The 27,984-nt window shown below is 31.1% G+C and overlaps 2 protein-coding genes across 12 annotated transcripts; both read left to right on the top strand.

Moving 5' to 3' along the window:
* Positions 1-3,383: 3,383 nt before the first annotated feature.
* Positions 3,384-17,667, top strand: LOC105774183 (uncharacterized). 9 transcript variants are annotated; one of them, XM_052632667.1, is made up of 11 exons: positions 3,384-3,998; positions 12,051-12,407; positions 12,510-12,724; positions 13,057-13,380; positions 13,501-13,711; positions 14,706-14,798; positions 14,872-14,963; positions 16,016-16,133; positions 16,259-16,344; positions 16,857-16,908; positions 17,009-17,667. In XM_052632667.1, exons 1-11 carry the CDS (start codon positions 3,990-3,992, stop codon positions 17,516-17,518), a joined length of 2,067 nt encoding a protein of 688 aa, XP_052488627.1. In that variant the 5' UTR covers positions 3,384-3,989; the 3' UTR covers positions 17,519-17,667. The 9 variants fall into 9 exon arrangements, with proteins under 9 accessions (XP_052488627.1, XP_052488632.1, XP_052488628.1 ...); XM_052632672.1 differs by lacking the exons at positions 12,051-12,407; positions 12,510-12,724 and adding exons at positions 4,534-4,774; positions 4,896-5,091 and having other exon boundaries at positions 3,386-3,998; XM_052632668.1 differs by lacking the exon at positions 12,051-12,407 and adding an exon at positions 4,418-4,774 and having other exon boundaries at positions 3,386-3,998.
* A 1,312-nt stretch (positions 17,668-18,979) lies between these two features.
* Positions 18,980-26,434, top strand: LOC105772140 (xylose isomerase). Of its 3 annotated transcripts, XM_052632288.1 has the most exons (21): positions 18,981-19,335; positions 19,656-19,762; positions 19,856-19,960; positions 20,123-20,197; positions 20,268-20,397; positions 20,497-20,588; positions 20,693-20,743; positions 21,526-21,602; positions 21,738-21,804; positions 22,038-22,139; positions 22,533-22,584; positions 22,871-22,916; positions 23,007-23,062; positions 23,643-23,694; positions 23,964-24,043; positions 24,364-24,434; positions 24,627-24,730; positions 25,126-25,424; positions 25,549-25,620; positions 25,705-25,782; positions 26,114-26,434. In XM_052632288.1, the coding sequence occupies exons 2-17, from the start codon at positions 19,706-19,708 to the stop codon at positions 24,633-24,635; spliced, it is 1,122 nt and encodes a 373-aa protein (XP_052488248.1). In that variant the 5' UTR covers positions 18,981-19,335; positions 19,656-19,705; the 3' UTR covers positions 24,636-24,730; positions 25,126-25,424; positions 25,549-25,620; positions 25,705-25,782; positions 26,114-26,434. The 3 variants fall into 3 exon arrangements, with proteins under 3 accessions (XP_052488247.1, XP_052488248.1, XP_052488249.1); XM_052632287.1 differs by having other exon boundaries at positions 18,980-19,335; positions 24,364-24,730; XM_052632289.1 differs by having other exon boundaries at positions 18,983-19,335; positions 21,750-21,804; positions 24,364-24,730.
* Positions 26,435-27,984: the final 1,550 nt, after the last annotated feature.

Below are 27,984 nucleotides of genomic sequence, written 5' to 3'. Positions count from 1 at the left end.
TAACACCGTTGCATCTGGATATCAAAATATATATTTTTTCAAATATAGGTACTAAATCGAATAAAAAAATAACACATGTACCAAATTAAGAAGTGTCAAATTCAAGTACGAAATGATTTTTTTTTTCTGATTTCTCAATACAAATGGTAGACCAAAACAATGATCCCAAACGAAAAAGACCCACCATTTTAAGATTGTGATAAGGTGGAGGTCTCAAATTGAAATGGATGTCCAATAAGAATGGAGAAATTCTTGGAAAGCAGCCTATTAGCAACTCCTATACATACACATTTCAATATGTATAGTCCAAAGAAGAAATCATAACGAGCTTGGCGATTGGCTATCACCAAAACTAAAGTGATGCTGTTGTATTGAAAATTATAAAGGCTGCCATTGACATGGCTGCTCATGAAACTTGCATGAAAAGGACAGATCAATTTTCATATGTATACAATATGGGCCTTCGAGATTGGTTTGTTCTTGGTGGACAACATATTTGTCTAGAAAATGAAAATGGTGGAGAGAAGATACAGTCTAAAACCCAAGGTAAAGTGCTCAACTATGTTTTGTCGTCGAATGACGTAGACTTGGTGACTGAGAATCACCACAAAATGAAAATTTTTGGTGGCTAGGGTGACCTATTAATGACGTAGGTTTTCATTTCGTAGTCCCCTATAGGGGTTGGATTAAATAAAACCAAATTTTAATAGAGCTATAGTTTAAAACAATTGTCGTTTACTAATTAATAAAGTTAATATTTTGGAAACATTTTATGATTCTGCGGACCAAATATTTTATTTGGTATTAAAATTTAGACTTGCTCAAGGGTCGGGATACCAGTGTAGGTTCTTAAAGTCTCACCCCAAAATTTGGGAGAATTTGGACAAAAATATTAGGCACGAAAAGTGGGTTCGAAAAAAAAATTAGACCTATTTAAAATACGGGCCATGCACGGGTTTAAATATTCAAGGCCTAAGCCCGACTCAACCCAATCCGTTTTTAAGTTTATAATACTTTATATTATGTTATTTTTATATATTATGTAATTTAGAACACATTAAAAAAATAAACCTATACTAAATATATAATATTATTCTAATATAAACATTAAATTAATGTTAAGATAACTATATAAAAACTTTCGATAAATAAAAAATATTAAAATATTAAATATTAAAATAATATAATATAAATATTTTTAAAAAAAAATAATATGGGCGAGTTTGGGCCCATATTTCGGATCGGATCGGGTTTGGGCAAACATAAAGTATGTTAATATCATGCTTAGGACCAACTTGAACCCGTCCCGACCCAGACCATGAGCACCTCTATATTGAACTATAAATGAAAAAGAAATCATGTTATTTAACTTTATTTCAATTTGACCTTATTTGATTCTTTTTAATAGGATATGGATTAAATAAATAGTTGGGGGATTGATTTGATCTAGTTCCAATAATAGAGAGACTTTTCGAGGATTTTCACCTAAAAACAAGTCTATAATCTTTGTACTTTCCTTAAATTTAGGGTTTAGTCTCGTTATTTTAAAACTTAAAATTTAAGTCTTCTACTTTTTATTTAAAATTTTCAGTTTAATAGTTGCTGTGTTAATATTTTCTATCGAATTTTATTAACTTGTCATATTTATTAATATGGAATTAGATACTAATAAACATGTTAAGTCGGTAAATTTTGATGAAAAATTTAATGATGTCAAAAAGAAGATTTTAAATCGAAAAAGTAGAAGGATTTGGTTTTCATATTATTTGAGAATTGAAAATTTAAATTGAGCATAAGACATTATTACCATTTACTTACTCGTTTTGTTAGACTAGAAGTTTTATCTCATGTATATGCATACCGAAATTATGTACTTAAAATGCGGTATAAACTTAAATAATAATATCAATAAATAATGAAATATATGGTATGAAACTAATAATAACATACAAAATTAAATTAATATAAATTATGAGTAAAAAATAATTTAAATGATAGTATAGATACGTTGAAATATAATATATTATATTCGATTATATAAATATATTATCTATAAAATTTTACATACATAATATAAAGATACTTATTATATAAATAATTAAATATTCTATTTAGTAATTTTTTCTTTACTTAATGTAAATATAATAATTTAAATATAAATATAAATTTTATATTTTGTATTTTATATTTTATTTATTATATAAATTCATTTAAGAAAAATGTTTTTTAATAAAACATGATTTTATTAATTATAAATATAATAAATCTTTTTATAAGTGACTTTATTTAACCAAATATTTCCGTAAATTAAAATTTTATAAATAATAAAAATATTTAAAATGAAAAATTCAATAATATAATAAACAATAAATGTTATTTAGTTAGCTCAAAATGTTTGTTTTTTAAACTCGTACTTTTATATATACTAACTTCTAATGTCACATGCGTTTAATATTTAATTACTTTTTAAAAGTATTGTAATTTTAATTGTAGCAATTAGTGCAAAATAATATTTCTTATTTGACTTGTTGAATATAATTAAAATATATTAACTTATCAATTAAAAATTTTAATAGAAATTTTCAAAAATAATTAAAATTTTTAATATATTCAACATTCAATATAGTATTACTTTATGTAATTAATGCAAAATAAAATTATTTAAAATAATAACTAATTAATATAATTAACTCTATGATTAATTATGTGATAATTAATATGCTCGAATTCTATTCAAATAATAACTCTTTTTACATTAAGAAAATTAGTACATTTTTATTAATAATTGTAATTATCATAATTTTTATTAAATTATAATTATTCTTAAATAAGTTTATCTCATTATTAATCACTTTGATCCATTTTCATTAAATCAACTATTCCTTCATTATTCTAGCATACTTAGCATTTTTCTATTATATTGTATATTTTTTGTTCAAAATTAAATTTTATTGATTTAGAAATCATTATAATAAAAGGAAACGAGCTAATTGGAACTAAAAAGTAAAACCTAAAAAATATATATATGAAAGAAAATGATATGAACGCTTAATTGAAAGTGAAGTCATATTGAGAAAAACGTCTGACTTTTAAAATGTAACGTTGATGCAAAAGCAAATGTTATGAAATAAGCTTCAACAACCGGCATGAATCTTTTTTGAAAATTCATGTAGAGAAAAAGAGAATGATGAACGGAGAAATGTGAAGAGTGATGGTGCTATTAAGGGTTAAAAGGCTCAAAGGTTTTTAAAGGAATTAAAATGGACATTTTGCTACCGAAATACTAGCACTAGCGATAATAGACGATTCTTATAACTTGAACCTATGATGTGGGTACGAGTAATGCCACTTTGAGCTTAAATCTGATTGGGCTTCTTAGATTGGATCTTCAATTGGGTCCAAGAACACTAGTCCAATTACCTTGAAAACTTTGCATTTTCGCCAAACAACCTTTGCGTTTTGCTCGAATGTGAAATTCAGGTATAAATACATACATACATACATACATATATGTATGTATATTCGTATGTAACTATTAATTTTCTAAGACTTTTGAATGGCAATACTTGTGTGGGGGAATATAGCCATATAGGCAGTTTGCCTCTTGTAATTCTACTACTCGTTTGAACCATGAAAAGAGCTTAGTCAAATAATGCCCACCAAGTGTTCGACAAAATTTCATCTGCTTTTTATAGTTATGCACTTAGCTTATGATGTCTATTTCCAAAAGAAACGTCCTTGAGTTGAATTAAGCTCGAAAGTTGAGGACTTTGGTTGATTTCTATTCACAATTTTGGCTCCAAGGCAGCTACTGAGCCTATAAAAATACAAAATGGAGACTGCAGCGTGGGGAGCCTAGGCTGGAGGCTATTGACAGAGGCGCACAACCCGTTCTCTCTTTCAATTTCCTTTACAAGTTTGGCTTTTTTTCAATGTGATTTCTGTTTTGCAGCTGAATTTAACTTGGCTGATCCTATCCATTTCCTCAAATGAAGTTTGTAAGTTTACTGCTTTGCTTCTTTCTTGTTTAGTAGGGATTGGTTGCAACTTGGAAGGATAATTATTTAAATGGATTATTGTGCTATACATTGATGGAAGTTTAGAAAGTATTTTGCAAATGGGTTTTCTATGATTTAAAAGTGTACTTTTTATTAAGACTTACACTTGTTTGCTTTTTAGAAGCAACAAAGCAAGTAGAAAGTAACAATGAAAGGGTACTTAAAGTTAACATTTTTAGTTAAATGAAAGTGCAACATCTATGTAGGTTCATTGTTTAGTTTTTAAACTTCATTATTGGTGTATGAGAAAATTGTACTTTATGTATCCAGTGCACATATTCATGTGTCTGTTTGTGGAGATGTCTTATTGTGCTTTCAGTTATGTTCTAAGGGAATTCATTTAGTTTGTGCATTTGCAGACATGCCTTAGTAAAGGAGGTGGTTTCCATTTCCCACCTTGTCATATGCTCAGTGTGTCCGGGTTTAGGATCTTACTTGATTGCCCCTTGGACCTTTCATCTCTTGCCATTTTCAGTCCTGTTCCGATTGCTTTGGAGGCCCATGAATCTTTGGAGACAGACTCGGTTGTTAGGAAAAAGCAGAAGATTGAGAAAACTCTCGATGCAAATGATTTAGTATGTGCAGAGCCTTGGTATAAAACTGTAAAAAGTTTGCATCTATGGGATGCTTCCTTTATTGATGTTATTTTGATCTCGAGTCCTACGGGACTGCTTGGGTTGCCTTTTCTTACTCGAACTAAAGACTTTTCTGCAAAGGTAAATAGAGTTTGGGGAATGCTTCCTTTTCAAATATTAAGTGGTGATGTTTGTTAGCTAAGCTGACAGTTGTATCTGTGCTTTGCTTTTTAACCTGGTTAGATATATGTGACTGAAGCAGCAGCGGGAATAGGACAGCTTATGATGGAGGATCTTGTATCAATGCACATGGAATTAAGGCAATTTTATGGACCCGAGGATTCTTCTTTCCTTCAATGGATGAGGTGGGAAGGGCTTGAAGTTCTTCCGTCTGAACTGAAGAAAATTGCATTAGGCACAGATTGTGAGGAGCTGGGAGCTTGGATGCCTTTGTACAGGTAATTATCACTCCTTATAAATCATATGTATCTATTTATCTGTAGATTAATTTGGTGCACACTTTGGTCAAAAGGCTTGTAGAAGTATCATGTTAGTCTTCAGGCGTCATTTCTGATTGGTCAAGGTAGAATGGAGATTCTTTTCAGGACAAATCCAATAGGCGAATTTGTAACCTAAATACTTCTTTTAGAATGCTAACAGTGCCTTTAACTTTTTTATGATCACTATCAGTTTTGTATCTATAAAATCTATTTGTTTCCAGATTTATCCCTTTACAGCTTATTGCATTTAGAAGTTGATATATAAGATATTAATGGAGGGTCCTTTTCAGTGCAGTTGATGTGAAGGATTGCATGAGGAAGGTTCAAACACTAAAATATGCAGAAGAAGCTTGCTACAATGGAACTTTGGTCATAAAAGCCTTCAGTTCTGGCTTGGAAATAGGGACCTGCAATTGGACAATAAATGGTCCAAAAGAAATATAGCTTATATTTCAAGCTCTATCTTTGTTTCTACACACGATGGATTTTAATTTCCTTGGTCTTCAAGGGAATGATTTGATAATATTTTCAGATTTCTCAACTCTGGATACTACTGAAAATATGGAGAATGATAATACTTACTGTGATCCAGTTACTTCATCAAATGCTAGGTAATTCTACTGATGGTAATAATATATTAAGTTAGTTTTACTTGGATGCTTTTCATTTAGCAAATACTATATATATTTCTTTAGATCTATAGAAGTGAAATCTATGCATCATGTTTGTAGTGATGATTTGTACAATTTGGAAGAGATAGCTGCATCCTTGCTTAAGGATGATGAAAGTATGGAGGAAATGGAGAAACTTGCTTTTTTATGTACCTGTGCCTTCGATTCTGTTAGAGCAGGTGGATCGGTTCTTGTCCCCATTGATCGACTTGGAATTGTTCTATGCCTTTTGGAGCAAATGTCACTTTTGTTGGAGTCTTCATCTCTAAAGGTATTGCATTTTTCATTTCCTTTCTTTTGGATTAGCGTATGTAGCTACTTATTCACACGAACACATTGATGTGTACTTGGTTGAGTGAAAAAGTAAAATGATCGAAGAAGATGATGGAAAAGAGAAGAGAAAACAAATTTTTAACGTGCTTGGTAAGAAAGAGAAGTAAGAGGAAAGAACATAAGAAAGATTATCATTTTCCTTGCCAGTGTATGAAAACAAATTATTCCAAATTGGAATAATAAGAGGAGAGAAAAAAAGAGAGGTGCAAGTTAAGTGTTCAAAATTTTGCTTTTTTTTTAAAAAAAAAAGGAAAATCATTTTCTTCCTCTCTTTTTTCAAGTCTACTAAGCAATGAATGAAAATAAATTTACTTGTTCTTTTAATTTTTCCATCTTTCCTACAAAGCTTACCAATTGAAAGACAAAATATATTTTCTATCTTTCTACTCCAATTTTCCATCTTTCCGTCTTTCTAATTTTCTTTTCATCTTACCAAGCAAAACATTAGAAGCAGAAGCATACCGTCAAAAAAGGAACACAGGAGCTGACAGATATGAGAGACAGAGAGAGGAATTGATGTTTCTCAGCTGAGTCTTTTTTTTTGTGAAAATTCTTGTTTCTTAATAACTAATTTCTACTAACTAAAACTTAAGGTGTATTCTCCAGCTATATGGTTGATATGTTTACCTTGGAACTGTGGCCTTCACCTTTGGACCTTTTTGATAATCACAAGTTGAGGTCGGCCATGCTCTTATAGCTTAAGTTTCCTGATTCAGCAGGCTTTGTCCACACTTTTAAGACCGAAGGCTTGTGTATGGATGGTCATTTTAGCAACTATAACCTATTTCTAGGCCATTGACCTTATAGCTTAAGCTTTCTGGTTGAGCAGTTGTCTAATAGAAGAACAAATAATAATGTTTTAACTTGTATACTTGCTTCAAGTGAGGCCGCAAACAGTCATATTTCATCGATAACAATCGATTCGAATTTCACTTTATTTAGAAGATAATGTTATTGTAAAATCGGATTGTATTTGACAAACTAAACGAAAAATTAAACAAATTCACAATTAATACTAAATTTATTCTATTAACAAAATCATGAAAATTTCAAACCTAACAATATTATCAATTAACTTTCATCAAATTTACTCTAAAACTGAATTAAACACTAATGTCATAAGAAAAACACTTATTCATTGCATATGTATTACAATAGTTAGACACTAAAAAAGGATAGTTAGTACAAATTTTTCCTTCTCTTTGCTAAAAATAAGTTATGGCTAGTGCCATATCTAAGGGGGCTGGCAAGGGCTCCGACCCCCCTTAAAATGTAAAACCGTCCATTTAGGCCCTTTAGAAATTTTAAAATTTTAAAATAGTAAAGGTAAAATTACACTTTGGCCCTCCTAAAAATGATAAAAATTGACTTAATCCTTTAAAAACTATAAAGATATAGGCTATTAAAAATTGCAATTTAATTTTGGCCCCCCTAAAAAAAATTCCTGGCTCCGCCCCTAGTTATGGGAGTGGCTAAATATGACCGATTGAATTAGTTTATTGCTAACACATATACTAAAACAAGTGTAAAAAATAATACCCCTACCAAACGTAGTATAAAAAGTTAACACCGTTGCATCTGGATATCAAAATATATATTTTTTCAAATATAGGTACTAAATCGAATAAAAAAATAACACATGTACCAAATTAAGAAGTGTCAAATTCAAGTACGAAATGATTTTTTTTTTCTGATTTCTCAATACAAATGGTAGACCATAACAATGATCCCAAACGAAAAAGACCCACCATTTTAAGATTGTGATAAGGTGGAGGTCTCAAATTGAAATGGATGTCCAATAAGAATGGAGAAATTCTTGGAAAGCAGCCTATTAGCAACTCCTATACATACACATTTCAATATGTATAGTCCAAAGAAGAAATCATAACGAGCTTGGCGATTGGCTATCACCAAAACTAAAGTGATACTGTTGTATTGAAAATTATAAAGGCTGCCATTGACATGGCTGCTCATGAAACTTGCATGAAAACGACAGATCAATTTTCATATGTATATAATATGGGCCTTCGAGATTGGTTTGTTCTTGGTGGACAACATATTAGTCTAGAAAATGAAAATGGTGGAGAGAATATACACTCTAAAACCCAAGGTAAAGTGCTCAACTATGTTTTGTCGTCGAATGACTTAGACTTGGTGACTGAGAATCACCACAAAATGAAAAATTTTGGTGGCTAGGGTGACCTATTAATGACGTAGGTTTTCATTTCGTAGTCCCCTATAGGGGTTGGATTAAATAAAACCAAATTTTAATAGAGCCATAGTTTAAAACAATTGTCGTTTACTAATTAATAAAGTTATATTTTGGAAACATTTTATGATTCTGCGGACCAAATATTTTATTTGGTATTAAAATTTAGACTTGTTCAAGGGTCGGGCTACCCGTGTAGGCTCTTAAAGTCTCACCCCAAAATTTGGGAGAGCTTGGACAAAAATATTAGGCACGAAAAGTGGGTTCGAAAAAAAATTAGACCTATTTAAAATACGGGTCATGCATGGGTTTAAATATTCAAGGCCTGAGCCCGACCCAACCCAATCCGTTTTTAAGTTTATAATACTTTATATTATGTTATTTTTATATATTATGTAATTTAGAACACATTAAAAAAATAAACATATACTAAATATATAATATTATTCTAATATAAACATTAAATTAATGTTAAGATAACTATATAAAAACTTTCGATAAATAAAAAATATTAATATAATATAAATATTTTTTTTAAAAATAATATGGGCGAGTTTGGGCCCATATTTCGGACCGGATCGGATTTGGGCAAACATAAAGTATGTTAATATCATGCTTAGGACCAACTTGAACCCGGCCCGACCCAAACCATGAGCACCTCTATATTGAATAAATGAAAAAGAAATCATGTTATTTAACTTTATTTCAATTTGACCTTATTTGATTCTTTTTAATAGTATATGGATTAAATAAATAGTTGGGGGATTGATTTGATCTAGTTCCAAAAATAGAGAGACTTTTCGAGGATTTTCACCTAAAAACAAGTCTATAATCTTTGTACTTTCCTTAAATTTAGGGTTTAGTCTCGTTATTTTAAAAACTTAAAATTTAAGTCCTCTACTTTTTATTTAAAATTTTCAGTTTAATCGTTCTTGTGTTAATATTTTCTATCGAATTTTATTAACTTGTCATATTTATTAATATGGGATTAGATACTAATAAACATGTTAAGTCGGTAAATTTTGATGAAAAATTTAATGATGTCAAAATAGAAGATTTTAAATCGAAAAAGTAAAAGGATTTGGTTTTCATATTATTTGAGAATTGAAAATTTAAATTGAGCATAAGACATTATTACCATTTACTTACTCGAGTTTTGTTAGACTAGAAGTTTTATCTCACGTATATGCATACGGAAATTATGTACTTAAAATGCAGTGTAAACTTAAATAATAATATCAATAAATAATAAAATATAAATTAAATTAATATAAATTATGAGTAAAAATAATTTAAATGATAGTATAGATACGTTGAAATATAATATATTATATTCGATTATATAAATATATTATCTATAAAATTCTACATACATAATATAAAGATACTTATTATATAAATAATTAAATATTCTATTTAGTAATATTTTTCTTTACTTAATGTAAATATAATAATTTAAATATAAATATAAATTTTATATTTTATTTATTATATAAATTCATTTAAGAAAATAATGTTTTTTAATAAAAACATGATTTTATTAATTATAAATATAATAAATCATTTTATAAGTGACTTTATTTAACCAAATATTTCCGTAAATTAAATTTTTATAAATAATAAAAATATTTAAAATGAAAAATTCAATAATATAATAAACAATAAATGTTATTTAGTTAGCTCAAAAGTGTTTGTTTTTTAAACTCGTACTTTTATATATACTAACTTCTAATGTCACATGTGTTTAATATTTAATTACTTGTTTAAAAGTATTGTAATTTTAATTGCAGCAATTAGCATAAAATAATATTTCTTATTTGACTTGTTGAATATAATTAAAATATATTAACTTATCAATTAAAAATTTTAATAGAAATTTTCAAAAATAATTAAAAAATTTTAATATATTCAACATTCAATATAATATTACTTTATGTAATTAATGCAAAATAAAATTATTTAAAATAATAACTAATTAATAATTATGTGATAATTAATATGCTCGTAATTCTATTCAAATAATAACTCTTTTTACATTAAGAAAATTAGTACATTTTTTATTAATAATTGTAATTATCATAATTTTTATTAAAATATAATTATTCTTAAATAAGTTTATCTCATTATTAATCACTTTGATCCATTTTCATTAAATCAACTATTCCTTCATTATTCTAGCATACTTAGCATTTTTCTATTATATTGTATATTTTTTTGTTCAAAATTAAATTTTATTGATTTAGAAATCATTATAATAAAAGGAAACGAGCTAATTGGAACTAAAAAGTAAAACCTAAAAAATATATATATGAAAGAAAATGATATGAACGCTTAATTGAAAGTCATGTAACGTTGATGCAAAAGCAAATGTTATGAAATAAGCCGCTCTTCTAAGCTTCAACAACCGGCATGAATCTTTTTTGAAAATTCATGTAGAGAAAAAGAGAATGATGAACGGAGAAATGTGAAGAGTGATGGTGCTATTAAGGGTTAAAAGGCTCAAAGGTTTTTAAAGGAATTAAAATGGACATTTTGCTACCGAAATACTAGCACTAGCGATAATAGACAATTCTTATAACTTGAACCTATGATGTGAGTACGAGTAATGCCACTTTGAGCTTAAATCTGATTGGGCTTCTTAGATTGGATCTTCAATTGGGTCCAAGAACACTAGTCCAATTACCTTGAAAACTTTGCATTTTCGCCAAACAACCTTTGCATTTTGCTCGAATGTGAAATTCAGGTATAAATACATACATACATACATACATACATACATATATAGATAGATATGTATATGTATGTATATTCGTATGTAACTATTAATTTTCTAGGACTTTTGAATGGCAATACTTGTGTGGGGGAATATAGCCATATAGGCAGTTTGCCTCTTGTAATTCTACTACTGGTTTGAACCATGAAAAGAGCTTAGTCAAATAATGCCCACCAAGTGTTCGACAAAATTTCATCTGCTTTTTATAGTTATGCACTTAGCTTATGATGTCTATTTCCAAAAGAAACGTCCTTGAGTTGAATTAAGCTCGAAAGTTGAGGACTTTGGTTGATTTCTATTCACAATTTTGGCTCCAAGGCAGCTACTGAGCCTATAAAAATACAAAATGGAGACTGCAGCGTGGGGAGCCTAGGCTGGAGGCTATTGACAGAGGCGCACAACCCGTTCTCTCTTTCAATTTCCTTTACAAGTTTGGCTTTTTTTCAATGTGATTTCTGTTTTGCAGCTGAATTTAACTTGGCTGATCCTATCCATTTCCTCAAATGAAGTTTGTAAGTTTACTGCTTTGCTTCTTTCTTGTTTAGTAGGGATTGGTTGCAACTTGGAAGGATAATTATTTAAATGGATTATTGTGCTATACATTGATGGGAGTTTAGAAAATATTTTGCAAATGGGTTTTCTATGATTTAAAAGTGTACTTTTTATTAAGACTTACACTTGTTTGCTTTTTAGAAGCAAAAAAGCAAGTAGAAAGTAACAATGAAAGGGTACTTAAAGTTAACATTTTTAGTTAAATGAAAGTGCAACATCTATGTAGGTTCATTGTTTAGTTTTTAAACTTCATTATTGGTGTATGAGAAAATTGTACTTTATGTATCCAGTGTACATATTTATGTGTCTGTTTGTGGAGATGTCTTATTGTGCTTTCAGTTATGTTCTAAGGGAATTCATTTAGTTTGTGCATTTGCAGACATGCCTTAGTAAAGGAGGTGGCTTCCATTTCCCACCTTGTCATATGCTCAGTGTGTCCGGGTTTAGGATCTTACTTGATTGCCCCTTGGACCTTTCATCTCTTGCCATTTTCAGTCCTGTTCCGATTGCTTTGGAGGCCCATGAATCTTTGGAGACAGACTCGGTTGTTAGGAAAAAGCAGAAGATTGAGAAAACTCTCGATGCAAATGATTTAGTATTTGCAGAGCCTTGGTATAAAACTGTAAAAAGTTTGCATCTATGGGATGCTTCCTTTATTGATGTTATTTTGATCTCAAGTCCTACGGGAATGCTTGGGTTGCCTTTTCTTACTCGAACTAAAGACTTTTCTGCAAAGGTAAATAGAGTTTGGGGAATGCTTCCTTTTCAAATATTAAGTGGTGATGTTTGTTAGCTAAGCTGACAGTTGTATCTGTGCTTTGCTTTTTAACCTGGTTAGATATATGTGACTGAAGCAGCAGCGAGAATAGGACAGCTTATGATGGAGGATCTTGTATCAATCCACATGGAATTAAGGCAATTTTATGGACCTGAGGATTCTTCTTCCCTTCAATGGATGAGGTGGGAAGGGCTTGAAGTTCTTCCATCTGAACTGAAGAAAATTGCATTAGGCGCAGATTGTGAGGAGCTGGGAGCTTGGATGCCTTTGTACAGGTAATTATCACTCCTTAGAAATCATATGTATCAATTTATCTGTAGATTAATTTGGTGCACACTTTGGTCAAAAGGCTTGTAGAAGTATCATGTTAGTCTTCAGGCATCATTTCTGATTGGTCAAGGTAGAATGGAGATTCTTTTCAGGACAAATCCAATAGGCGAATTTGTAACCTAAATACTGCTTTTAGAATGCTAACAGTGCCTTTAACTTTTTTATGATTACCATCAGTTTTGTATCTATAAAATCTATTTGTTTCCAGATTTATCCCTTTACAGCTTATTGCATGTAGAAGTTGATATATAAGATATTAATGGAGGGTGCTTTTCAGTGCAGTTGATGTGAAGGATTGCATGAGGAAGGTTCAAACACTAAAATATGCAGAAGAAGCTTGCTACAATGGAACTTTGGTCATAAAAGCCTTCAGTTCTGGCTTGGAAATAGGGACCTGCAATTGGACAATAAATGGTCCAAAAAGAAATATAGCTTATATTTCAAGCTCTATCTTTGTTTCTACACACGCGATGGATTTTAATTTCCTTGGTCTTCAAGGGAATGATTTGATAATATTTTCAGATTTCTCAACTCTGGATACTACTGAAAATATGGAGAATGATAATACTTACTGTGATCCAGCTGCTTCATCAAATGCTAGGTAATTCTACTGATGGTAATAATATATTAAGTTAGTTTTACTTGGATGCTTTTCATTTAGCAAATACTATATATATTTCTTTAGATCTATAGAAGTGAAATCTATGCATCATGTTTGTAGTGATGATTTGTACAATTTGGAAGAGATAGCTGCATCCTTGCTTAAGGATGATGAAAGTATGGAGGAAATGGAGAAACTTGCTTTTATATGTACCTGTGCCTTCGATTCTGTTAGAGCAGGTGGATCGGTTCTTGTACCCATTGATCGACTTGGAATTGTTCTATGCCTTTTGGAGCAAATGTCACTTTTGTTGGAGTCTTCATCTCTAAAGGTATTGCATTTTTCATTTCCTTTCTTTTGGATTAGCGTATGTAGCTACTCATTCACACGAACACATTAATGTGTACTTGGTTGAGTGAAAAAGTAAAATGATCGAAGAAGATGATGGAAAAGAGAAGAGAAAACAAATTTTTAACGTGCTTGGTAAGAAAGAGAAGTAAGAGGAAAGAACATAAGAGAGATTATCATTTTCCTTGCCAGTGTATGAAAACAAATTATTCCAAATTGGAATAATAAGAGGAGAGAAAAAAAGAGAGGTGCAAGTTAAGTGTACAAAATTTTGCTTTTTTTTTTTAAAAAAAAAGGAAAATCATTTTCTTCCTCTCATTTTTCAAGTCTACTAAGCAATGAATGAAAATAAATTTACTTGTTCTTTTAATTTTTCCATCTTTCCTACAAAGCTTACCAATTGAAAGACAAAATATATTTTCTAAATTTCTACTCCAATTTTCCATCTTTCCGTCTTTCTAATTTTCTTTTCATCTTACCAAGCAAAACATTAGAAGCAAAAGCATACCGTCAAAAAAGGAACACAGGAGCTGACAGATATGAGAGACGGAGAGAGGAATTGATGTTTCTCAGCTGAGTCTGTTTTTTTGTGAAAATTCTTGTTTCATAATAACTAATTTCTACTAACTAAAACTTAAGGTGTATTCTCCAGCTATATGGTTGATATGTTATTATGTTTACCTTGGAACTGTGGCCTTCACCTTTGGACGTTTTTGATAATCACAAGTTGAGGTCGGCCATGCTCTTATAGCTTAAGTTTCCTGATTCAGCTGGCTTTGTCCACACTTTTAAGACCGAATGCTTGTGTATGGATAGTCATTTTAGCAACTATAACCTATTTCTAGGCCATTGACCTTATAGCTTAAGCTTTCTGGTTGAGCAGTTGTCTAATAGAAGAACAAATAATAATGTTTTAACTTGTATACGTGCTTCAAGTGAGGCCGCAAACAGTCATATGCTATACATTTTTTGTGCAGGTTCCGATATACATTATATCTTCCGTAGCAGAAGAATTATTAGCATTTACCAATATAATACCAGAGTGGCTTTGCAAGCAGCGGCAAGAGAAGGTACATCTTAATCAGTGACTTATCGTCTCAATATAAATAAAGGACCTTTTCTCATTCCATTTTTTGTTGACAGCTTTTTTCTGGTGAGCCATTGTTTGCACATGTCAAACTCATAAAAGAGAGGAAAATTCACGTGTTCCCTGCAGTTCATTCAGTTGAATTATTGTAAGATATGCCCATTTGTCTGTGTCTCTATTTCCTGCTGATTGTTTACTCTTGTAAACAGAAAATGTTAACTGTGGCTGATAGGAGCAGAACTTTAACCAAAATGGGAGAAAAATAGAGAGCAAAATAAGAATGCATTAAATGCAGAAGTGTAAGAATCTTTACAGAATTACAACCAATAACTTTGTCCAATTCGAGAAGACAAATCTCCTTGTTGAAATTCAAATACCAAATCACACCTGAAACAAAAACAGTTCCTAGGATAATGGATGAGATGGTAGAACAGTATTACATGCTCATTCCATGGGTCTTTGAAAGTCTCTTGTTTGATCTATGTTGACATTTTTACCTTTCACTACCTGATTTTTTTATTGAGCACTTTTCTCTTTGTTACTATATTAGCCCTTCTTCTTATTCTTGTTCCAGATGTTTAACTAATGTTTTAAATAGAAATTAAACTTTTCAGGGGAGAGACAGAAAAAATAATCCAACTTCTTAAAATTCATAAAATATTGATTTTAAGTAGAGAGAGAGAACTAAGTAGTGGTGGAGGATAATTCAGCACTTGGCCTATTTTGCATGCTAAAATGCTTATAAAGTTCATGTGGTAGAAGAAATCTACAAATTGCTGCATGTTGGTGTGGGGATTAACTCAGCATGAACTTTGTCAGACTTCGTTTACCATGTTTCATAAGTGATGTGGTGTAACAATTTTGCCTGAACTGCTATAATATCAGCTTAAAATTTCTTGTTACCCATAATGAAAGTTTAAACAGAAGGGTCATGTTTTTTTGACATCACATTCATGGGTTTTGAGAAATATCTTTTACCAAATGGCTAATGCTTCATTTCCTACCGACTTCAGGTTCTAACACATCAATTAGATGCCATTCTGAAAGAAAGATGTAATAGGGAAGCAAAATGTAACTTAGTGATAAAGCATTGAAATGGCTTTAGAACTTACTAATCAGTTTGGTATGGTTAAGTGCTTGAATGGTTATCATGTATCACATATTTGTAATCACCATGAGATGCTTATATTACGTATGCAGAACCAATTGGCAGGAACCTTGTGTTGTGTTCTGTCCTCACTGGAGCCTGAGACTCGGTCCTGTCGTTCATTTGCTTCGATATTGGTGCTCAGATCCAAACTCTTTACTTATCCTTGAGGTTCTTCTTTGCATCTATGTTTTATCAGTGCACCTTTGTTATTCGTTTATGGCAGGATACTAAACTTAATATGAACTTAATACAATGCCTTTGAGCAATGAAATGAAGTTATGTAAATTTTGCAGAGTGGTGATGATGCTAACTTAGCTCTCTTGCCTTTCAAGCCAATGGCAATGAAGGTTCTTCAGTGTTCCTTTCTGTCTGGAATAAGGTAAGATCTCATGTTCTCTAAGGATGCACATACAAGTAGTTCACATAAAGAACTTCAAGCCCGAGGAAAGCCTTTTAAAACATCCGTCTCGCATGCTTCTTTTAGATTGAGACGAGAACTCAAATTACATGTTCAACAGAAGCTTTTGACTTGACAAAGGGGCAATTTAGTGGTCAATATTCTCATATTTTAGGCTATGCATGGCTGTCTAAAGCTATCTTGAAGAAAGACTGAAGTGTGAAGCTTGGTCTATATATGTGCGTGTGTATATATACACACATATATTGCAGGATAAAATTAGATCAATGCTGTTTTTTCATTTTCTATTTGAAGCAAATGATGTTTTTCTCCAAACAGCAATTAGGATAATCATTTTAGCAAATTCGTCTAGCTTGCCTGATGTCTGATGACAAGAAATTTATGGATTTTTACTACTTCAAATTGTTTGTTCTTTGTATGGAAAAAAGGGTTCATCTCGGTTTTGTCTACAATTGCACTTTTTTTTCTTGCAGTTTGCAGAAAGTTCAACCCTTACTAAAGGCTTTGCAGCCAAAATTACTTCTGGTGATCATTTCTACTTCTATTGATATTTGTTTTTTTTTTCTATCCACTTGTGTAAGATTCTTATTTATCTAACTGCACTTTGTGCTTCTGTTTAAGACAGTTTCCGAAGGATTTGAGGTGCAAGATCCAAATTTCAGAAGCAAACACGATTATTCACTACTCTGAAAATGAAACATTATGCATGCCAAGCTCTAAGGAGAGCACAGAAATTTATATAGCAACAGATTTGGCTTCCCAGTTCCACTGGAAAACATTGAAGCAGGAAACAGTCACGAGGCTGGATGGAGAGCTTTTCATGGATCAAGGCAAACATCGGTTACTTTCTGGGTTTCGGCAGGCAGACTCCAAGCAACACAGACCATTGTTACACTGGGGTTCACCAGATTTAAAAAGGCTTCTAACTGAGCTGTCCAAGATGGGCATTACTGGAACCTTAAAGAAGAACATGGACAGTGCTGAATCTAAAAATGCTGCCGGCATTATAGACATTGATGATCCCGAGAAAGCCTTGATCGATGTTCGAGAGACTGGTACTGTTATCATTACTGCTGATGAGAATTTAGCCTCTCATATTTTCAAAGCTATAGATATCGTTTTGGATGGCATTTGAATGAAATGCAAGTATCATTCTTTGATATCATTTATCCATCCATTTATACATGGAAAGCTTGGAAGTTATAAATTTTCACATATGACATGAAAAAAATACAAATAATTATAAAAAAAAATTTTAAATTTAATCAACTTATGTTATTTCTATGCGATAACTTATATTTGGTTCATGTATTTCTATTATTCAAAATTTTTTGGTTATATTCACATACTATATAAGTTAACTTAAAATATAAAAATAAAGTTAGCCAGTTTAATAATCATTATATTTTTAGTATTTTTATTTTAATAAAATTATTAATTTTATAATCTCAAAAAAAACTTACTAATTTTTATTATTTTCAATTACAAGTATATGATGCAAGATGCATTTAAATATTTCTATCTAGTTTTTAATTTTTCAATTTTAGTGCTTTATTTATTAATTTTCTTATAATATTTATTCATACGGATAACATGGAAGTGATTAAAGCCATTGAAAATAGACAATCAATGATTATAATTTAATCATAGTTAGAAGAATCAAAAGATATTAAAATATGAAATATTGTGGTTTTTTTATTTCTAATAGTTTGATGTAAGCACTTTGAGCTTAAAATAATTAAAATATATTGGAATGTTGAAATACAGATATCATATTAAATGTTGTATGCAAATACTACCCAAAGATCAAATGTTGAAAATTATTTTAACATTCCAGTGTATTTTAACAAATAATAATAATAAAAACATAATATAAAATATAACATAACATGAAAATACATTAAAATCCATATAATTTATATACAAAATACAAGTGTCATATTTGAAAAATAATTTACTATCCATCTTTTCTTTTTTACTTTTAAAATAATTATCCACCATTTTATTCAAAAATAATTTTTCTACGTGGAAGAAAATCAAAATTTTTTTATAAAAATATTTTTAGTAATTTTTTTAAATAAAAATTTTAGGATTTAATATCTTAAATGTAATCATTATTGAAACAGAGTACGAAATATCAGGTACAAAAAGACTTTTTCCTGAAAAAATTATCATTTTCAATGCAACTTCACTTACAAAATCATGCATGGCTTTACTTCTTTTTCTCGAAGTCCCATATTTTCTTTCAAAATCCGTACGTCTCCTTCTCACTTTTTTTTTTAATGCTTGTACATGTGTGTCACGGGCATAGCTTCAAAGCCGTGACCAGTAGCATAAATGCATCCAATGGAGGTCTGTTGCTCAGATGGGGATCATTTGGCCCACAAGAACTGGCCCGATTCAAAGAGATATTAGAGAAGCCTGTCAGATTGAAGCCTGGCTGGCCCGATAGCGAAGAGATGGCAACTTAGGCTAATATGGTAACTAATCTTAGAAGATAGAGGGAATCATATCTTATAAAGATTAGATTAGATTTGATAAGGCTTATCTTGTAAATCCCTAAAATTAAGGGATATGGTTAAATCTCATCCGTCGATGTAATTGTATCTTGACCGTCGGTTTTGGGGGAGCTCAACTATAAATAGAGAGCCTCCCCTCATTTGTACTCACTCCTGAATTGTTTCATTATTCTTTGTGAATAAGAGAAGTAGAGAGCATTTACTCAAACACTTTACGAGCGCTCTTTCTGTTGTTCTTTTGCTTAGCTTCTTTTGGCATAAAATCGCTTCCGCTGTTCAATTGGTGCCTTGGAGGAGTTCTTAAAGAATCCTCATCGAGTTAAGGCTGACTTGGGCGAGTTTGGAGCAAACGGATCGCCTAAGGCCGCACGGATTGCGAGACGAAAGGTCTAGCCCCGTGACATGTGCATGATCTTCTTTATATATTCAAAAGGTTTTTCTTTTTCCTTAGAGATTAACATGTGATATAAGATGATGGGTATTTGTCAAAATTCATTTTTTTAATGTTTTTGTTGGTTTTATGTGATATTTGATGATTGGTATTCATAAAAGAAAAGATATTTTAATCTGCCAAAATGAATCAATGTAAGCTTATCTGGCTGTTAAAGCTTAAATTTGTGTTTTTTTTACTATAGTTTGATGTTTTAACGTTTGATGCTACCCAATTCTCTTATGTGCTTAACTTTTTTTTTGGATAACCATCAGTTGATTTTTATTGTATTTTAAGTTCAGTAATCTATTTGTTTTGTTCAGATTTTGCAGGGTTTATTTTGATACTTTGAGTGATATCAGTAAAGAAGAGTATGGCAGGGAAGATTTCATATATATTTCTTTGTATGAATGTGATCCCCCTTTTAGCGGTAAAAACCCCTTAAAACTTTGTCAATTTTTGTCCTTTATAATGATGTTTATATGTTTCATTTATGTAATTATTATGTTGTTGTTTAATTAAGGCTGCTGCATCACAAGCTTGCTCTGCTCAATCTGATGCAAAATGTTCTCAAACCGGTGAATGGAATGGGGAATTTTTCCCTGGAATTCCCAAAATCAAGTATGAGGTAAATAGTTTAATGGTGAATGTATTTTCATACTTTGCTACTACTAGAGCATTATGTTCTTCCTCTTCTTAGCGAATTTCATTAGAAATCCGAAATCTAATTGTGATTGCCTTAGTGTTCTTTATACAAACATTTGATATTCAACACTAATTTTGGTTGCAGGGTCCTTATACCAAGAATAAATTTGCATATAAATCGTATAATGCAGAAGAGGTGATTCTTGGGAAGAAAATGAAGGTCAGTTTCTATTTCTATGAGATTTTTTGGGACACTAATGGCCGCTGACAAGTGATTGGTATCGTTTTAGGACTGGTTGAGATTCAGTGTGGCATTTTGGCATACATTCCGTGGAACCGGTGTTGATCCTTTCGGTGCACCTACGATATTTTGGCCATGGGAAGATGGTACCAATTCCATTGCTATGGCAAAAAGAAGAAGTAAGATTTGAATGTTAATTACCAACCTACCTTTGATCATCGATTGATACTAAAATGCAACATGTAACTCTTTTTGATCCTTCTCCAAACAAATTGCAGTGAGAGCCAACTTTGAATTCATAAACAAGCTTGGTGTTGACAGGTGGTGTTTCCATGACCGGGACATTGCTCCCGAGGGCAAAACACTTCAGGTTGGATCATTTTATATATTCAAATGCTTGGATATAAACTGGTTTTAGAAAGCTTTTGATTGATGTCTATCAATCAATTTTATTTTTATCATGTTTGGTTGTAGGAAACTAATTCAAACTTGGATGAAGTGGTGAAACTCGCTAAAACACTTCAGGTATCTGGCTGAATAAGTACCTAATATTGGATTGGATCTCTTTACGCTTATTTAGTTATGTTTAAACAGAAATTCTTTCACTAAGGGAACTCGTTACGCTATCATGTTGATAGCCTCTAATGGTGTCCTAGCCCATCTAAGAGCTTGCCAAGTTTCTTGTGGATCAATGTCACTACCCTTCTCCGCATCGTTTACTAAGTGTCAATTTCATTGTTTCCTAGCAAAGAACCACCCATCAAAGCTATTGTAATAGGGTTAACTGAGCCGATTCGAACAGGCAAAGGTATTCCTATAGCAATAGAGGGTTATAGATTTTCGGTTTACGAGGTAGTATGGGATTTGTAGTAGGTGAGAAACTCACACATTTAATAGCACAGAGATAGGTTTTGTGCATGTTGTTATAGAAGCCAAACTATGTGGGTTTGTTCTTTTTTCTTTTTAAGTTTTTCTCCATGTTTATGTCCGAATATGTCGAACTTTGGTATTAGACATGAATGCTTTAAGAAAATGAAGAGTCAGAGCAACCATATAGTGGGGGGTCTATGATATTCATTTTATCTATCCGTGCTCTTGTAACAACATACATATATATATGATTATGGCATGAAAAATTCCGTGCTACAAATTTCACATTGCTCAAAATAATTTAGCATTTCGTGCTATCTTTCTGGTATCAACAATTATTCTTGCATGTTGAGCTTTAAGATTTATCTGTTTAAGTTTTTTCTTGTATGAAAAACGTCAAGGTATTTGTTTCCTAAGCTCTCTTTTATGCTATGCAGGGAAACAATATCCGTCCATTGTGGGGTACGGCTCAACTATTTATGCATCCTCGTTACATGCATGGTGCTGCTACAAGGTAATCATCTACATTGTTCTGACCCTTAATCTGATGTTTTGCATATATCTATTGTATATCACGTATGTATGTATGCATGCATGCATATAGAAGAAGGTGATTAGTTTGTCCATCGATGAACTTAATACCTGTCAGTTTGTTTTGCAGCTCTGAATTGGGTGTATATGTATATGCTGCAGCTCAAGTCAAGAAAGCCATGGAGGTAGGTGTTCAATCATTTATAACAACAAAAGGGAACTGTGTAATTTTGTCCTTCATTCTTTTATGATTTTTTTCCTTTAATTTTTTTAATTTGCTTTTAAAAGAAAATCTCTCCATGGTTGAACTAACCGTTTGAACCAAGAAATGAAGGTCCACCTCTGATCCAGTTTTTTAATTCCTTGATTCAGAGATTATATTGGTGTCCTATTTCTGTTAAATTTTTTTTTTCTATAGGTGACACACTATCTAGGGGGAGAAAACTATGTGTTTTGGGGTGGTCGTGAAGGTTATCAAACACTATTGAACACAGACATGGAATTTGAACTTGATCATATGGTATCTATGTTTCTTCTACATTTCTTACTATGTTTTTCAATTATGTTTTTCATATTTTTCATTTTTCTGATTCATATTCAACATGTTTCTGGACATGAGTATGGGGATATGTCCCCCTGAAAACCCTTCGGATACAATAAAAAAAAAATTGAGAAAAAAAGTTGAAAATTACCCATATCCAACACTTACACTCGAGTCTTGTGTCCAACACGGTATATTCTTTTTTACTAAAATTTTTAGTGTATTTGGAAAACAATATCTTAATACTCATGTTCAAATATGTGTCAGATTCAGGTCTCGAATAAAAATGCTTTAGAAATAAAATCTCGGAGCAACATAATCCAACGCAGTTCTTTAGTTATCATCAAATTAAACTGTTTGATATTTTGATAGGCAAAATTTCTTGAAGCTGCGGCTGCCTACAAGAGGAAGATTGGATTCACCGGTAATTATCCATTATAATAATCTTAAACATTGCATGGAAACTTCCCTCCCTTCCTGAAAATAGGCTGGGATTAGCTATGTTGTTAGGATTTATGTATGACTGTTGGTATATTGGTATGTAATTGATACAGATATTTTTATATTTATGTTTGAATATGTGTTGGACAAGAATATCAAATACGGATATTTCAAGAAAAATGAGGAATCAGGGCAATATAAAATAGGAGATTCTTTTTTTATTTTTTTACTGTTTTGTTGAAAGTCTGATGGAACATAATTTGATCCAGGAACTCTACTGATTGAACCTAAGCCTCAAGAACCTACAAAACATCAGTATGTTTGAACAATCCTATATGTTTTATGTAATTTATACTAATCAAATCCTTTTTGTTGTTTTATGAACTATGCTTAATTTTTTCCCAGATATGATTGGGATGCTGCAACAACAACTAATTTCTTGCGAAAATATGGGTTGATCGGTAAGCTCTAATGAGTTCCCGCCTCATCTCTCATAACTATCGTATAGAGATGTTCACGGACTGAGTTTGATTTATGTATGGTATCAACATTATTCTTATTTGTCAAAATTAGACTTAGTCCAAATATAAGTTTAAAATTTTTCAATACTCTCATCCATATTTAAAGATGGATAATTTAACATATTTTTAATGTTTATGTAATATTTAATTTTGATGTGAAAAACAGGTTCAAGACTTAAATGTTGGAGCTAGATCAACAAGGACCTAACTTTTTTTCCTATTTTGTTTTCTAAACTTAATGTTTTATCTAAATCCACTCAAATATTGAGTAAGTGTTCGAATTTAGACAAATAATCTGACTCTGGTCTACTTTCATAATTTCCTAATCATGGTTTCAACTTTCTGCACTCATTGTGTTTTATGATATTTTGTGGTGCAGAACTATTTTCTTTGTATTTGGTTCCAAATAGACATTATAATGAAGTTAACTGTTTTAAATTAATGTTCCTGAATTGAGTGTGAGTATCATATATAAATTTTTGTATGTGTATATATACCTATTCACCATTCACTTTTGCAGGGGATTTCAAACTTAACATTGAGTGCAACCATGCCACACTCTCTGGTCACAGGTTTGTGATGTTCCATGTGTCAATTTTCTTGATTTTCAATATACTTATTATTTCAAAGAAAAGGTGTTCCTAGATCAGGTCAAAACTCGAAATATTTTGAAATTCTTTATCCAAGCTCGGTTCGGGCCTGAGGTGACCCTTAATATTTTATTAGTAAAACAGTAATTTGGACTGGATTGGTCCCGAATTACAGGTCACCTTGTCAAAGGCTTGACCTGCACAAGTATCGTAGGGTAAGCTTAACCAAATGCATGCATGTAAATTCGCAGTTGCCATCATGATGTTGAGACTGCAAGAATCAATGGATTGCTAGGAAATATTGATGCAAACTCTGGCGATGCTCAGACAGGTACTATTTAATAACAAAAAACCATTCTTCTCTTACCTATGTTATTCCGACTAAACGTAAAAATTGTATTTAAGTATGAGTCTGTTGCCTGTATAAGTATGAATCTGTTGCCTGTATACTTACTTTTCATGTTCTGGAGAATCTTCTATTATATCTTTATATAGATATCCAGATATCTGTTGAACATAAATGTCAAACATGAGTTCTTCAACAAATATGAAGAGTCAGAGTAACAAAGATCCTTAAATTTCTAGTTTTTGTTATAAACTTGGTATTAAAATCCTCCTAGAGCTGAAAATCCGGATTTGTTTGCTATACAGGTTGGGATACAGATCAGTTCTTGACAGATACTCGAGAGGCAACTATGATCATGCTAAGTGTGATTGAAAATGTATGTGATTGATTCTTTTTATTACCTTTTGTTAGTTCATTGAGATTTTCTTCCTTACGCTTTAAGACTTTTCAGTATCCGGTAGTTGCCATTGGATTCCAAATATTTCAAAGTTGAGCTAAGTTGTTCTCAAACAAGGAGAAAACTCTCCCGGTGTTTATTTTCTCCATTCACAATACTCCTTTGTTTCAGGGACACTGAGCTTCTTATCGTTTGACCCAACAGACCTTTGGTGTTCGATGAGAATTTATTTATCATATTTGGTTCACTTTTGTTTATGACAGGGATGCAAAATTGTGAGTGTCAACTTTCCCTTGTTATTTTCTTGCAGTTGTATTGTATCCTATATTATTCCAACTCTTCATTTTGTTCAAGAATCCGTATTTGATTCCTCTGTTCGATACATATCTGGATATGGTATAGGTATATAACTTTGTAAGGATCCTCCAAATCAGTGGAAAACCATAAAAGAATTTAAACTTATCCTTATCAGACACATCTTGTACCCTATGTTACTTGAACTCGTTGTGAGTATTGGATATGAGTATGTGTCTGACACGGTATTAGTAAAATTTTTCTTATTTGAGAGACATGGATAGTTTAAGAAAAACAAAGAATTTGAGCAATATGGTCCGTATCCGACTCTCACATACAAGTTCAACTCTCATTTTCTTCATCCATGGTTTTGTAGACGGAGAGAGAGCACAGATGTTGAGGACTTGTTCATTGCTCATATTGTTGGTGTTGACACCATTTTTTTGATGAAAAACGGTGGCGACTCCCGTTTTTTTCGAAATCATTTATTAAAAACAACCACTTTTGGAGGTGATCCGATCACACCTCATCAAAAAGGATCGGTGGCGACTCCCGTTTTCGTTTTCATTTTTCAAAACCCAAGTCGACCCCGTTTTTTATCCAAAAAAAATGGTGTCAACAGTTGGAATGGACACCTTAGCCTGTGGACTCCGATATGCTGCCAAGTTGATTGAGGTAATACCAATACGAACATAAAACAAATACATATATGTAAAATACTTTAAACATGATTATGACACGATAAATTACATGAATACGATATAGATACATGATATTAATGAACTTGATGATTATATAGGATGGTTCTTTGGCTAAGCTTTTTCATAAACGATATTCAAGCTTCTATAATGAACTCGGTGCCCTCATTGAGGTGATTTTTTTTTTTTTTAATTTCATTTTTGGACTAAAGCAAGGCATTTCCGATAACTGATTGAAGTAATATATTATCCTACAGGCTGGTAAAGCTGATTTTGAAATGCTTGAGAAGAAAGCAATGGAATGGGGCGAACCTACGGTTGCTTCAGCCAAGCAGGTACTTGAATATATAACTTCGTTGCAACTCGGTTTTAAGTGTCAGACATGAGTATATGCACGTGTATATAAAAGGTATCTCAAAGAATGTAGGGTCAGAGCAATATAGGTTTATATGCTTATTTAACTTCATGATAGACTGTTATCTCTCGAATATTACGGTGAAGTATAAGGTTTAAGATTCAAGACTCGTGACTCATTTGTATGTCGGATGTTTTCTCTCAAACTTTCTTCATTTACTAGCCATTGACATAAACAAATTCGTAATATTGTATGAATCAAATCGAACCAGACCAAATTTGAAAATGATTATATTGTTTATGTTGTTGCAGGAACTTGCGGAAATGATCTTCAACTCTGTGCTATAAGAGGGACCTTGGCTAGCAATGTCTTTTGCAATTTAGCATTAGGAGTAATTGATGATGTTCAATAAGTACAGTTTATGTAATTTTCTTTTTTTTTTTTTTAGAAATCTTTTGTACCTAAATTTCACTCTCTTTTTTTTTAATTTGGTATTTAATTTTTTTATGTCCAATTTGGTAGACTCCATTTCCTAATTCGATATTTAATTTTTTTGTCCGATTTGATGTTAGTTTATTGAGATAACAAAAATAATCAATGTATGGTGAATGACATGGTGTTTCTTTTTTGTATTTTAAATGTTTATCTCTGCTCCTAAGTGATAAAAGGTAAAGAAGAACTTATTTTCTTTCTTTTTTTTGATTACCTTATTCGCATATGTATAAGATCGAACTCATTCGATTTCTAAAACGGATTACTAATCTTAACTTTTTGAGGAATCCTTCATCAGTGGTTGTGAATGATTGATTTTTCTCAATCTTTTCGACCTTGGTTTTGTAGGAGCAAGTCAGAAAGATTGAGAAATAGAACCATCTTATTTGATTCGTTCTCAATAACCATGAGATGATCATCTTAGCGTAACCATTTTGTCGCAACTTTTAGTTTTATTTATTTATTTCATTTTATTAATTTAAAATAATATTTTTATTTTAAATTTTAAAATTCTTATTTTTATTAATATTAATTCGTTCACGACTCAATTCATATTTTTGAGCATAACATGCATTTAATAAACTTAAAATTCAAATCTTAAACTTTTTCAATCAATAAAATTTGAAGAAAAAAATCATAAAAATCATTTTAAATATTCATTAAATCTGTACGAAAATCCACAGTATTCAGCAAAAAAATACATATGTTACAAATAGTCATTTCACTATTTACATATGTGGTAAAAGCAATTCCTAGAGAAAGAATAGAAACAAGCAAAAAAAAAAATTTATACGTTTTTCCATTATCCTAACCTAATTGTCAGGAAGATTTTATTATTTTTTACAAATTTGATGTTAATAAATTCACGGATTTAGAAATTTATTCCGGACACTTGAACTTTATCAAACTGTTTCTTTTTAAAAACTAAAAGGATTTGTGCAAAAACAATAGATGCCAAGAAGAACAAAAGACCTTGGACGCATAGTGGATCTGATCAAATCCACCCACATTCAAATTAATTGTCAATGGTCGATCGAATTTGATAGATTCACTCTCTAAAACAAGAAGTTCTGGTCTTAGGGGATAATACCACTTCCCTCTCTTCGGGATTGAACATCAATAGCAACAATTCAATAAAAGGTTCATTGGGATAGACGTAATTAAATAATACCCCCTACAAACGTATAAAAAGTTTTTCCTCGTACAGCTCGAGAAACAAATTGATTAATTAAAAGTTATCTCTATATATGGAATTATAATGTATGAAATTAGAAAGTCTAAAAATTTCATAAATCAACAAATTGATTAAACATTTAACTTTTTTTATCGAAAAAAAAGCATTTAAATATTAAATATATTTTATTAATTTATTTATTGAAATAATCAATCAGCTCAACCAATTGTACAAGTCCAATCAAATAATTTAGGGAATTACAAAATCTTATGCTATTTGGATTTTTATTGGCTAAAATTCATACATTTAAGCTTTTAATCCCAACTTCAATCTTTATTTCATTATGAAATTATTTGAAATCATAACTTATATATATATATATATATGTATGTATATACATATACATGTACATATAAACAATTGATTTTCCATTTTTAAAGACTACAAACTTATATTTGCTCCATCAATAAGCAATTTTGTTTTGTAGTTAGCTTGACATCCAAGTAACAACGTCGT

The sequence above is a fragment of the Gossypium raimondii genome, chromosome 6 (genome assembly GCF_025698545.1).
Source record: "Gossypium raimondii isolate GPD5lz chromosome 6, ASM2569854v1, whole genome shotgun sequence".
Taxonomy (NCBI): domain Eukaryota; kingdom Viridiplantae; phylum Streptophyta; class Magnoliopsida; order Malvales; family Malvaceae; genus Gossypium; species Gossypium raimondii.
This window is presented reverse-complemented; position numbering and strand designations above follow the sequence as displayed.

Coding starts and splice junctions, on each gene's coding strand:
- LOC105772140 (XM_052632287.1), top strand. CDS start 19,706: ATGGCAGGGAAGATTTCATATATATTTCTTTGTATGAATGTGATCCCC. Junction 20,198..20,267: donor TTCTTGGGAAGAAAATGAAG/GTCAGTTTCTAT, acceptor GTATCGTTTTAG/GACTGGTTGAGATTCAGTGT. Junction 20,589..20,692: donor CCGAGGGCAAAACACTTCAG/GTTGGATCATTT, acceptor GTTTGGTTGTAG/GAAACTAATTCAAACTTGGA.
- LOC105774183 (XM_052632667.1), top strand. Junction 14,799..14,871: donor GCAAGCAGCGGCAAGAGAAG/GTACATCTTAAT, acceptor TTTTGTTGACAG/CTTTTTTCTGGTGAGCCATT. Junction 16,134..16,258: donor ACTCTTTACTTATCCTTGAG/GTTCTTCTTTGC, acceptor TAAATTTTGCAG/AGTGGTGATGATGCTAACTT.